Source organism: Hevea brasiliensis, chromosome 14, assembly GCF_030052815.1.
Source record: "Hevea brasiliensis isolate MT/VB/25A 57/8 chromosome 14, ASM3005281v1, whole genome shotgun sequence".
Lineage (NCBI taxonomy): Eukaryota > Viridiplantae > Streptophyta > Magnoliopsida > Malpighiales > Euphorbiaceae > Hevea > Hevea brasiliensis.
The window spans coordinates 18,789,945-18,804,005 of NC_079506.1; the positions used below are offsets into that span (position 1 = coordinate 18,789,945).

At 28.5% G+C, this 14,061-nt stretch overlaps 1 protein-coding gene across 1 annotated transcript; it reads right to left on the reverse strand.

Annotated features, from left to right (window-relative positions):
* LOC131172585 (receptor-like protein kinase FERONIA) lies at positions 1-2,557 on the reverse strand. Its single transcript, XM_058133707.1, has one exon. It carries the CDS (start codon positions 2,549-2,551, stop codon positions 65-67), a length of 2,487 nt encoding a protein of 828 aa, XP_057989690.1. The 5' UTR covers positions 2,552-2,557; the 3' UTR covers positions 1-64.
* Between the last annotated feature and the right edge of the window lie 11,504 nt (positions 2,558-14,061).

The following is a 14,061-nucleotide window of genomic DNA, read 5'->3' on the forward strand; positions in this document are numbered from 1 at the left end:
GTTATTGTTAACTCTAACTAAGCTAACAGAAATATAAAATATAGATACAAATGTAAAATTCTCATCAACGTCCAGTGGGAACCATGATCTCAGAGAATTCCACTCCTGGAGTCTTATCTGAATTATTAGAGCAAATGCAATGTCCACCATCAATCATTATACAAACATCACCATTCATCCTTTCATTGGCCTCTTTTGCACCCCACTCCTCCTGCAAATCAGCAGCATTCTGCTGCTGCATTGCTAGCTCCAAATTGCACAACACATCTCCCATGGACGGCCTTCCACTTCCCTTATCAGCTAAACACTTACTTGCTATATCAGTGAAAGTCCTGAAGCATTCAGGGGCAATCTTTCCCTTCAGATATGGATCAATTATCTGGTCAAGAATCCCCATTTGGCAGCAGCGCAATGCCCATTGTGCCAAACTTGCTTTCTCATACTCTTCCTCCTCTTTAATTTCTTCCACTGGCAGCACAGCAGGCCTGGCACATAAAGTCTCAAACAGTACCACTCCAAATGAGTATACATCAGATTTTTCTGTTAGTTTTTGTTGTCGATAATATTCAGGATCTAGGTAACCAAAAGTACCCTTCACCATGGTTGAAACATGTATTTTAGTCATAGACTGTGACATTGCACTCGGGCCAGCTTTTGATAACCCGAAATCTGAGACCTTTGCAACCCATTTATCGTCTAACAATATGTTGGTGCTCTTAATGTCTCGGTGGATGATTGTCCTCTTTGCACCTGTGTGCAGGTAATGGAGTACTCGTGCTGCTCCAATGCAAATCTTGAGCCTCTGCTTCCATGGAAGTGGAGGCTTCTGGGTCTTGTAGAGGTGATCACGTAGCGTACCATGAGCCATGTAATCATAAACAAGAATCATTTCTTTTTTCTCCATTGAGTACCCGATCAGAGATACTAGGTGGTGGTGCCTTAGCCCTGAAAGCATGGTGATTTCAGTTTGAAACTCTTTCAAACCTTGGTGTGAACTTGGATTGGCACGCTTTATAGCAACACTGGTGCTGCCATAGTCAATGGATCCTCTATAGACCTTCCCAAATCCACCAGTGCCAATGAGCAGAGTGTCTGAAAAATTGTTGGTTGCTGACTTTATCTCAGCAATTGAGAAGATTCGATAATTGCCTGATGATTGCCCTTGCTTAAATTTTTCTGTGTCCTTAAATGTTAAAATTATGGAACTGAATAAGACGAGGAGAATTATTACAACAAAACTTGTCCCAAGAACATGGTATACTAAATCGACGGCATTATGATCTTTATTGAAGTCTGAAATATGCAGATGCGGATTTCTTACTCCGAATGGATGGGGTCCTGCGAGATTGTTAGAATGGTCAGACAACTTGAAAATTTCTAACCCATTTAAAATTGGAACTTCATGCATTGCAGATGATCCATTTTTACTTCCTATGGTGATTGATAGATGCTTTATGCCTTCTCCTGGTTCTGAAAAGTTGATGAAATAGTCTCTATAAATGGGAATTCCAACACCGTTGCTCCAGTGGAAAATATCAGCATTATCTTCGGCAGTTTGATTGTTGATATAAACATGAAACACTCTTTTACCGTCTTTGTGAATCCTGCTTGAAATCTCACAGAAGTGGAGCCTGACAAGGTAATAGAAGCCGAAATCAACAGGAAATGACCATCTAGCACTATGGTTGCCTGCAAACGTATCCCCAACTGTCCTCGCAGATGCGTAAACTTGGTCTGGAGCTGTATATGCAGGTGTCAATGAGCTTGACTGAATTTGAACTTCTGATTCAATATCACTCGTCTCAGCTTCATCATCTATAATATAATCGATGTCACTTGTCCAGAATCGAAACATGCCAGTATCTTCTGGTTGAGGGATAAAATCCCCTCCTACGTTCACCCGGTGCATCATCTCAAGGGCTGTAGAGTTCTCCATAGAGTAGTGAGAAGGTCGTCCGATGAGTGGAAGTGGAACATTTTCTTGGATGTAAAGCTTTGAAGGCATGGAGACGATTTCAATCTTGTTGACAAAAGCATAGGCACCTGAAATCTTCGAAGATGGGGTGAATGTCACATTTAATATTTGGCCATCTGTGATGATACAGAATTCTCTTACAAAATAACCAGCATCTGAGCTGAGTTTGTAATAGGAGGATTCAGAAGTAGTTAGAAGTGTATACTGACCAATGCTGACGGAGAACAATGCCTTGGATATCTTCAACCCTAAATAAGAGATTGGTACAAAGTGTAGGCGAACAAACTTGGGGCCAGTGGAGACAGAAAATGTGTAAGTGAGCTGTTTTCTAATGATGCAAGCAGAAGTTTCTGGTTTCTCACCACGGTTGTGAGGTTCCATATTATTTATTCTGGACACGGTTGAAGAACTGAAATTAGAACTGAAATTTTGTTCAATGTTATAATTTTGTCTAAAATAAGATGGTGTATCTAATAGGGAACAATCCATTGCCAATATATCTGAAGGCACATAACGGATCTCATCAGCAGAAAGGGGAAGCATGGAACAAGATAAGAGAAAGAAAACAAGAAACATGATTGCAGCAAGCTTGGTTTTGGGATACGCAGAATGCTATCGAGAAGATAAGGTGAGAAATTTCAGAACCACCTCTTCCTCTTCCACACGGTACAATTTTTTTTTTTTTTTTTAATACAGCGGAAAATACAAGCTGATTCTTCTTTGATGAATTGACAAGACATCATTTGGAAAAATGTGGCTTCAGATGACTCCATTACCGTGTAGTTTCTCCTTTGAAAATCAACTTCTAACTAATATTGAAGACCATAGGAAGAATCAATGAAAAGAACTTATTAGGGTCTGTTATTGGCACGAACAATGGAAACTCGTAAATAAATTTAAGAGAAATTATCAGGTACCTAGTATATATGTATCATCTCTCATAATTATATGAGATCTATAAAGATGAGCTCACTTTTTTGTGAAAGGTTAATAATTAGCCTACTTTTGGCCATGCATTATTTATTAATTATTTTATTTTAATAATACAATTTAATATATTTTTAAACTTATATTATAAGATTTTGTTAATGATAAAATTCTAATTAATTATGTTTTAAAATTTCGAAAAATTTTATACCATTAAAATTAAATTAAATATTTATTTTTTAAATAATTATGTATTATTATTTTTTTAAATATTTATTTATAAGAATATGATAATAGAATTTCTTATATTTTTAACAGCAATTTATATAATTTTATATTTGATGTATGTTATAAAGATATATAACACTTAAATTTTGAAATGAATTTATTTAAAAATTATTTTTATTTAAATTATATTAATTTAATTTTTTAATATGCCACATGGTTATTTTTAAGGCCAAGGGCAGCACCAAGATTTTTTCCTTAAGGGATCAAAGTAATACTTAATATGTTTATATTAGTAGAGATGTATAATTTTGATTTTAGTTCAGTTCTTTATAAGAATCAAATCGGAATCGAACTTTTGTTCTTTCACTTTTTTGGAATTTATATCATCGATTCTTTCACTTTCTTGGAATTGGAATGGAACCAAATTTTAGTTCGGTTCTAAGTATTTTCAGTTCGGATATTAATTTTAGTTTTGTTTTCAATTTCAATTTAATTCTCGATTTTTGCACTCAAAATAATAATAATATTATTATGCTCCTTTTAAAAGAATAAAAGGATTATAAATTTCTAACATACCAATAAAAATAACAATACTAACATCAAAATAACAACACTAATATTACAATAAAATATTAACAAAGTAGCATAAAAATAAAGATTTATTCAATAAAAATACTAAAATTAAACTAACAATTTTCACATAAAAATATAAATTACTACCAAACATTTACAATAAGTCAAATAATATTTATATCCTAAATAAAAAATAACGCTAAATCAGTAAGTATAACATAAAGTTAAGTTTTATTGTCGCATTTTCCACTCTAAAAAACTTCAATAATAAGCTTTCAAGTTTCAAGTCTTCCTCCAATACGATGGCACTTTCATTTTCACACAATTAATTTCATTACATAAAAAAGAAAGTTGAAAAAAAATTTTATTTAAACTCCAATAAAAGTAATAATACTAAAATCTAAATAATAATACTAATATAAAAAATATATTATATATATAATCCTTAATAAGTATATTACATTAACTTATTTATCTATTTCTTAATATATAATATATAATTAAGGATTTGAAATATTATATGATTAAAAGGTAATTTAGTCATATAATTAATGATTGTAAGGTGATTTAATGCATTGATAATTATAAGGAATAAAAGTTTACGTATAAATTTGGTTCTTGGATTCGATTTCAGTTCAGTTTTTGAGAAAGAACTAAAATCAAATGAAAACAGTAGAATGAGTTTGATTTGGTTCATATATTAATAGTTCTTCGATTTCAATTCAGTTTAGGAGCTCTCGAAAAACAGTGCACACTACTAGTATATATACATAATATTTTTAATTCAAGAACATAATATGATATATTAAATGTCAAAATAAGCAATGCCAACTTTTTCAATTTTAGTTTGTTGAAATTTCTTAGAATGGTCAATAACTAAATTTTTAGAGTTTGAAATAGATAATTAACCATCTTTTCTAATTTCTTGATCTTCAATATTTTTCTTTTAAAAAATACATCTATTATTATAAATTTTTTCTCATGAAAAATGATATTTTAAACCTGAAATTGAATTTTAAAATTACATAATTCACATAATATCAATATCATACATCAAATAAATTTTAGGCACACACTCATTTACTTCAAATAGCAAAGCTATTTGATCATAGTTTTCAAACACCAAATAAAAAAAAATTAAATTAAAATTTTTAAAATTCATTATGAGTATGAACGATGAAAATAGACTGATATATTAAATTATAAGATAAAAGGAGAAAGATAACTCGGAGTAAAAAAAGAAAATAAAAAAGTCAATGGAATTGGAAGCTTGCACTATTATTTTTGGATAAAAAAAGTGGGGATTTGTGAGGGAAAGAAGAGACCTTTTTAACTTTTTTTTTTTTTAAGTTTTTACGCTAAAAATAAAGACAAGACAATATTTTTTTAAATGAATTATTTTAAAAATACTACAAACATAATATTTTATTCAATGCATTTAAATTGTAATTTATAGTTAAAATAAAATTAATATTTTAAACTAACATACAATAAATTCAAATAGATAAATAATTTAAAAAATATAAAATTTTAAATTTAAGATGATCAATTTAATTTTAAATTTATAAAATTATATTATTTTTATTTCAAAAAATTAAGGATGAATTTAATTTTAAATATGTGTTACATTAAAAATATAAACCTTATCACTTTTTGTGATTTGATTAATTATTTTAATTTTTAAACAATTGATTAATTTTTCAAAATTTTGTCTTTTACACATTGATTCTTCTTTGATGACTTTGACCGATGAATACTCTATTAGCTTGCAGTTTTTCCTTTGATAATCACCTTCGAACCACCCAAGAAGCTATACATGTAATTCCCGAAAGGACATGAAAAAGAAAAGATCTTGTGGTTCGTTTGGTGTGTACATTAGAATCAAAATTAGTATTGAAATTGAAATTGAGTGATATCGAAATTAAAATCAACATAATATTATTTTTTTATATTTTAACCTTTTAATTTTAATTAATTATATGAAGATATAAAGTAATATTTTTGCATTTTAATTTTTTATAATTAATTTTATTTTAATTTTTAATTAATTATATAAAATTTAAAATATTGTTTTCATTTTTAATTAATTATATGAAAATACAAAATATTTTTACAAAATTTTTATTTTAATTAACAATATAAAAATTAAAACATCTCAATACCTACATGGGTAATATTGAGTATTTAGCTTTTAATAAAATAATCATCATTCACATTCCTATATTTAGGAATGGCAACGAGGCAGGTCGAGAGCAAGGATCACTTCTTTCATTCCCGTTCTAGGTGGGGTTTTCATGGAGAATTTTCTTTTTATTTTTTTAATTTTTAATTTTAATTTATTAATATATAATATAAATTTATTTATTAAAAAATAAAATATGTTTAGAAAATGCATGTTTTACATATTATTTTAATAATATATTTATATATTTTATTAAAATTATTATATTTAAATATATAAAAATAAAAAATAAATTATTTTTTAATAAAAATAATAATATATTACTGTATGGGACGAGGAGAATGTTTTTCATTCCCGCTCCAATTGGGATCGAGGAAAATTGATCGATTTCAAAAACTTTTATCATCCCTATCTATATTTTGATTCTTTATATTGAAAGAAAAATTGGTGATTCTTTTACTTATAGGAATTAAATTCTTTAACTTGTGAGAATAAAAATTAAAAAAAAAAAGTTTTTAAACACTCGTACAAGAATCAAATCCATTCATTCCCATTCTAAGTATTTTTGGGTCAACTAATTGGCGCCTAATGTTTGATGGCATGTGCCAACTATTCCTGACCAGATATCCTTTGTATTATAAGGATATTGCTAGAAAGGAAATTCCAAGGACCTGAAAATACAAAGAGCACAGTGGATGCTTTTATTTTCCGCCTGAATTAATTAGCTATTCTTCTCCCAATAAATCATCATTGTTAACTTCCCTGTTATTGGCAGTTATCTTGCATTTACGCACTTGACCCTTTTTCATTGCCTTGAGTCCCGTCTCATAAACTGGTTTTAGCTGAAAAACTAAGGCTGCTGACATGATTTTCACTTTAAAGAAATTTTCAATTGGGAAAATTATTATTTAATTATTGTATCTTAATAAAATTAATTATTTAGTCTTTATATTTTAAAAAATATAATATTTAATTGTGAAAATCCAATCTTTTATTTATTTATTTATTTATTTATTTTAATTAGCTAACAATATTTTAATATATTTATAAAAAAATATTTTATTAGATAGCTTACTTATTTATTTGATTATATATATATATATATTATTTTTGAAATTAAATATATATTTGTAATCTGAGCAATCTAGTTCAATAATAACTCTTATCTCATTTTATACCTAATGGAACTCTTGAAATATATATACTATAATAATCTCTTTCTGCTAAACTTTGCTCTCAAAGCCTGTTTATCATCTCCTTTTATACCGAATACTCTCAACAAATATTTTCATCATCTTTTATTTATTGTTATATATATATATATATATATATATTTACGATTTATAATCTAACGTGCGCAGAGAATCCATAAATTTTTACTTCTCTATTCATCACTGTGGATTCTATTTTCAAGAAGATTCGAATATTCAATCTGTCAGTTGAAATTGTCTCTCTTTCATTGAATATAACTATTGTCTTTGAAATTTCAGGTGAGTAGCAGTTATAGTACATGGTACCATTTTAGTCCCTTTTAAAATTTCTCAGCATTAAATTTGTTATTGAATAAAATTTTAAGTCAATATTTTAACAATTATTTTACATGTGACTTCTAGAGTTTTATTTTATTATTGAATTTTATTTCAATTTTGATTAAATAATTGATTTTATCAATTATCTCTACATTAGAGCCATTACGACTCCGGAACAGGCCTTTAGTGTCTTTATATTGATTGATATCTGACTATAAAATTTACTGATGTGTTACACTGAATTTATTTGAGATTGATTTGATCTTATTAACTCTCTGAAATTATTGAAATAAACTATTAGAATTGCACTATCAGTTATTATTTACTATCTGAAATTTTTTGTTGATTTTGATTGATTTGTACAAATTTATTTTATGTTTTGAATTGGTACCTGTGCCCAGTATCTGTTTCTGTTATCTAGCCCCACCGTGTGGATTATCACGGTATTAGGTTGCATTGTCGAGTCATGCATCATTGCAGTTTATGGTTTATATTAGTATCATATGTATTGATATCTGTGAAGGAGGAGGAATGTATCTAATATTTGATAACGCACTTACCATCTAGCCTTTGGTGATGTGGGGTATCATCACCTTGGTATACTGTATCATAAAATTTTATCGAATGAATTTCTTATATATATATATTTTATGAAATTATTTTATTAATGATTTTGATAGCATGAAATTATTGAATAGAAAATTTATTGTGAAATTAATCAAGCGTCTGCCTGTTCCTATCCCGTTGTGTGCTGTAATTATCATTCACTGAGCATTAGCTCAAACCACGTTTTCTCTGTCTGTTATCTATTTCAAATCAGTAGAATTCTGCAGCTGATCCAAATATTCAGTTCATTTTCTGGAGAGGGACAATCTTTGATTTATTCTCATGGTATGCCCGAATTCATGTTTCCTCGGGCTAATAATTAGTTTAATTTATTAAACAGTTTAAGTTTTTATTTGAAATCTGTAGAGACTCCGTAGTTTACTTATGGGATATTTATGATGTTTATTTAGTATTTTATTTATTTGGATTTTGTCCTTTTTTTTATTAGTAAGTGATAATATATTTATTCAAGATACTCTGATAAGGCTTGCATGATTTAACAAATCTTAAATTATTGGTACTAGAGCCCGGTTGAGGTCTAGTAAACTTGCGGAGCATAGGATCCTTAACGTCTTTTCAGTTTATCATTGTTTTAGATATCTGTGTCCTTCGTACTTTTTCACCTATCTTAATTTGACTCACATTTTTAGATTTAATGCTTCTTTACTAAAATGAATAGGTGCCTAGGTCTGTTAGACGTAAGAGGAGAACTAGGGCCAAGGGTCTTAATGGTGCAAACCTTGATCCAATAGGGGAGGTACCACCTCAAACTATTAATCAGACATTTGAATAGATGCCTATGGTTAAGACTGGCGCACAACCATTCCAATTTGCTACTGCAGCTCAAGCACCTAGAGTCGGGTTCTTATCGTGGCGATCCGCAATGGATTGCATGCAGTGAATCGTGCTGTTAATACTATAACTGAGTACCTTACAACTCAACCACAGCAACCAGTGGTTGGCCCTATTTCAGCACTAGCTCAGGATAGGGCTCGATTTCTTGACTTTACAGACTTTCTCAAGCTAAAACCAAAGGAGTTCACTGGAGAGGATGCATTAGCTGATCCCTTGGATTTTCTAGATGACATGGAGAGGTGTTATGACACAATGGGTTGCAGTAGTGCTAGGATGGTGATGTTGGCAGGAAATCAGCTTAAGGGAATCGCTCGTGAGTGGTATCTCTTTAAGAAGAATGGGCAACCTGAAAGTTCTATCCTCTGGCCTGAGTTTCATTCTCTCTTCTTAGAGCGATTTCTCCCTCCTAGTGTTCAAGAGGCTAAGGCTTTGGAGTTTGAAACCTTGAAGCAAGGCAAATGACAGTTACAAAGTATGAGATGAAGTTTACCAAATTATCCCGCTTTGGTAAACAATTAATTCTAAATGAGGAGAAGAAGGCTCACAAGTTTGAAAGGGGCTTATGAGATAGGCTAATTGATCGTGTAGCTCCTTTACGACTACCTAAATATGAGGAGGTGGTTGATCGGGCTAGATAGAAGGAGATGTATGATGATGAACATTGGGCTCGTGAGCAGCATAAGTGGTTTAAGAAAGATGGTCAGGGTAATCAGTTTAACAGAGAACAGAGTCATCAGGGCTTTTATCAGGGTAATAAGCAGGGTTCTCAGGCTACAGTTGGTAATAGGGCACATTAATATGGAGTTGGTCAGGGACGTGAGCAGAGGACTCATGTAGGGAATGCTCGGTATAGTCAGATTAGCACTAGGCTTGTTTCCACTCCTTGTCAGCATTATGGTAAGCCACATAAGGAAACTTGTCATTGGGTCACTGGAGCATGCTTTGATTATGGACAACTGGGACACCGTAGATAGGACTGTCTTACTAGTGGGACAACTTAGGGTGCTGGTCAGGCAGCACATTCTACTCCCTCTCAGGTTCAGCCAATTTCACAGTATAGTGGTAGAAGTCAGGGTTCTGATGGTTGTGGTCAGGGTGGTAGAGGATCTGCTCAAACTCAAGGATAAACATCTGGTGGTAGAGGTCAAGCCAGGGTTTTTGCTTTGACTCAGCAGGATGCTCAGGCATTTAATGCAGTAGTGACAGGTACAATTTTTATTTGTTCATTTGATGCTAGAGTACTGTTTAATCCCAGTTCCACTCATTCCTTTATTTCTCCATACTTTTCCATGAGATTTAGTACACCACCTACTTTGTTAGAGTATCCTTTATCTGTATCAACACCTATGGGGAACGCAATAGACACTAATATGGTGTATAAGGGATGTATAGTTCACATTGGAGATAGGGAATTAGCTACAGATCTTGTTTCTTTGGATATGTTTGAGTTTGATGTGATTTTAGGCATGGATTGGTTAGCCACTTATCGCGTTCCATTGGATTGTCATAATGAAGTAATACTCTTTAAAATTCCTGGGGAGGTAGAATTTCAATTTTATGGAGATCGCAGTATAGCCTCTAGTAATCTCATCTCAGTAGTAAGTGCTAGTCGATTATTGCAAAAGAGGTGTAAGGGGTATCTAGCTTATGTTAGAGACATTTAGGTAGAAGGTGCAGGTTTGAAGAATGTTGCAGTGATTAAGGAGTTTTCTGATGTGTTTTCAAAAGATTTATCAGGTTTACCCCCGAAGTGAGAGGTAGAGTTTTGTATAGACTTAATTTCTAGAACTGAGCCCATATCTATGCCACCTTGTATGGCACTGCATAACTTAAGGAGTTGAAGGAGCCCATATCTATGCCACCTTGTTTTTCATTAAATAATAATAACTTAAGGTGATTCTTCTTTAATGACTTTGATAGATGACTATACTAACTTACAGTTTTTCCTTCGACAATCACCTTCGAACCAACCAAGCGGCTACACATATAATTCTTGAAAGGACATGAGAAAGAAAAGATCATGTGGCAAGTTATCCTTTGACAGTCACCTTCGAACCACCCAAGAAGCTATACATGTAATTCCTGAAAGGACATGAAAAAGAAAATATCTTATGGTTCGTTTGGTGCGTACATTAGAATCAAATTTAGTATTAAAATTGAAATTGAATGATATCAAAAAGGGAATATTAAATTTTCATTAATGTTTGGTTCATTACGGATTAGAATCAGATTTTTTTAAAAGACATTTAATTTACATATATAAATTATGAAATCAGAATCAAGCTTATTTTAAAATCAACCTAATATTATTTTTTTATATTTTTATATTTTAACCTTTTAATTTTAATTAATTATATGAAGATATAAAGTAATATTTTTGCATTTTAATTTTCTATAATTAATTTTTATTTTAATTTTTAATTAATTATATGAAATTTAAAATATTGTTTTCATTTTTAATTAATTAGATGAAAATATAAAATTATTATTATTATTATTATTTCAATTTTTTTTATTTTTGATTAATTATATGCAAATACAAAATATTTTTTCAAAATTTTTATTTTAATTAACAATATGAAAATATAAAAATTAAAACATCTCAATATTGAAAGGGGTGATATTGAGCATTTAATTTTTAACGAAATAATCATCATTCATTTTTCCATATTTAGGAATGGCAACAAAACAGGTTGAGGACGATGATCACTTCTCTCATTCCCAACACATAAGAGTTTGAGGTAAGGGTGGAGCTGGTTTCCCATGGAGAATTTTTTTTTTTAATTTTTTTCTTTTAATTTATTAGTATATAATATAAATTTATTTATTAAAAAATAAAATATGTTTAAAAATACATATTTTATATATTATTTTAATAATATATTTTATTAAAATTATTATATTTAAATATATAAATATATAAAAATAATTATTTTTTAATAAAATAATTATATATTACTGTATGGGACGAGGAGAATGTTTTTCATTTTCACTCCAATTGAGATCGAGAAAAATTAATTGGATTCGAAAACTTTTATCATCCCTATCTATATTTTGATTCTTTATATTAAAAAAAAATGGTGATTCTTTTACTTAATAGGAATTAAATTCTTTAACTTGTGAGAATAAAAATTAAAAAAAAAGGTTTTTAAACACTCATACAAGAATCAAATCCATTCATTCCCATTCTAAGAATTTTTGGGTCAACTAATTGGCGCCTAATGTTTGATGGCATGTGCCAACTATTCCTGACCAGATATCCTTTGTATTATAAGGATATTGCTAGAAAGGAAATTCCAAGGACCTGACAATACAAAGAGCCCAGTGGATGCTTTTATTTTCCGCCTGAATTATCATTGTTAACTTCCCTGTTATTGGCAGTTATCTTGCATTTACTCACCATATTGAATCTCGATCTCTATATCACAAAGCACTTGACCCTTTTTCATTGCCTTGAGTCCCGTCTCATACACTGGTTCTAGCTGAAAAACTAAGGCTGCTGACATGATTTTCACTTTAAAGAAATTTTCAATTGGGAAAATTATTATTTAATTATTCTATCTTAAAAAAATTAATTATTTAGTTTTTATATTTTAAAAAATATAATATTTAATATTTATATTTTACTCTCGTTAAACTATTTAATCTTAAATTTTATATTAACTATTCAAACTATTATTTAGTCCTTATATTATAGTAAAATTAATTAATCCATATTATTTTTTTTTTCTATTAAAACTGTCCTAGCTCTCTTCCCTTTATTTTTGTCTTACCCTCCTATATCTCCTTCTTTGCCCATATTTCTTCTCCTTTGTACACAAACAATTCTCCTCATCATTCTCTCTATTTTTTATCTTTTTAATAAAAATTGAAATAAGCATGCATAGAAAAGTTAATCGATTTCTCTAAATCTCCAATAACTAAGATGATAATCTATAAAAATTGTTTTCTAATAGTCAAAACACAAAAATAATATCCAAGAAATTAAATGAAAAAAAATAATTTTTAAAACAATGTAAATTCAAATTTAGTCTCCACACAATAAAATTTTATTTTTATTTGAGAATATATTTTTCAAAATACAAAATTAACTAATTAATTTTACTAAAATAGATGGAATATATAATAATATCTTTTAAAATATAAAGACTTAACTAATTAATTTTATTAAAATAAAAGGACTCAATAGTACTTTGATAGTATTAATTAACAAAAAATTTAATGAAAAAACTAAATAATTTAACAAAGCAAAATATAGAATCAAATAATGTATTTTTTAAAATATAAAAACTAAATAACTAATTTTATTAAAATATAAATACTAAATATTTTTTTTTCTTTTCAATTTCTTTCATTTGAAAAAAAAAAAAAAAGGGTTTTTATCTTAATAGGAAGTGATTATGAAACTATAAACAGGTTTAATCTATTTAACATGTAACACCTAAACCTTTTTCCTTAAAAATAATATAAATAAAAAAACATTTTTTTAGTAAAATTGAAAATTCATTTATTTGGTTATTGTATATAATCATGTTATGAGAAATCGACAATCAAATTTAGATTCTAAATAATAAAAAAATACTATCTAAAAAAACAAAATCAACCTATTTTAGATAACACTCAAAAATTGCCTATATATCTCCACTTCAAAATGAAAGATCAGTTCCACAACTAATCATTTTTTTTGCGCAACGATTATTTGTTATTTTATTTTAATAATATAATTTAACTTTTTATATTTTATATTTTTAAAATTATATTATATAATTTTACTAATGATAAAAGTTTTAAGTAATAATATTTAAAGCAATTTAAATTTATATTAAAATTTTAAATAATTATATGTCTCTGAAAATTAAATAAAATTTTTATTTTTAAATAATTATTAATTATTTTCTCTAATTTTTTAATAAAAATATGCAGCGACATAATATCTTATAATTTTAATAATAATTATTTTAATTTTATATTAATTATATATATATGTGTGTCATTTAATTCTAAATTTTAAAATAAATTAATTAATAAATTATTTTTATTATTATATTAATTTAAATATTTTTTATATCACCTGGCAATTTTAGAAGAACCACACAATAAGTTATTTTCTAAAGTTAAACTTTTATATGTGGCTGAAATTATAAATTTTAAAATTTTTAATAAATGCAGCAAAAAAATTAGATAAT

What these genes read in the sequence shown, in the direction of transcription:
- LOC131172585 (XM_058133707.1), bottom strand. Translation starts at nt 2,551, where the DNA reads ATGTTTCTTGTTTTCTTTCTCTTATCTTGTTCCATGCTTCCCCTTTCT.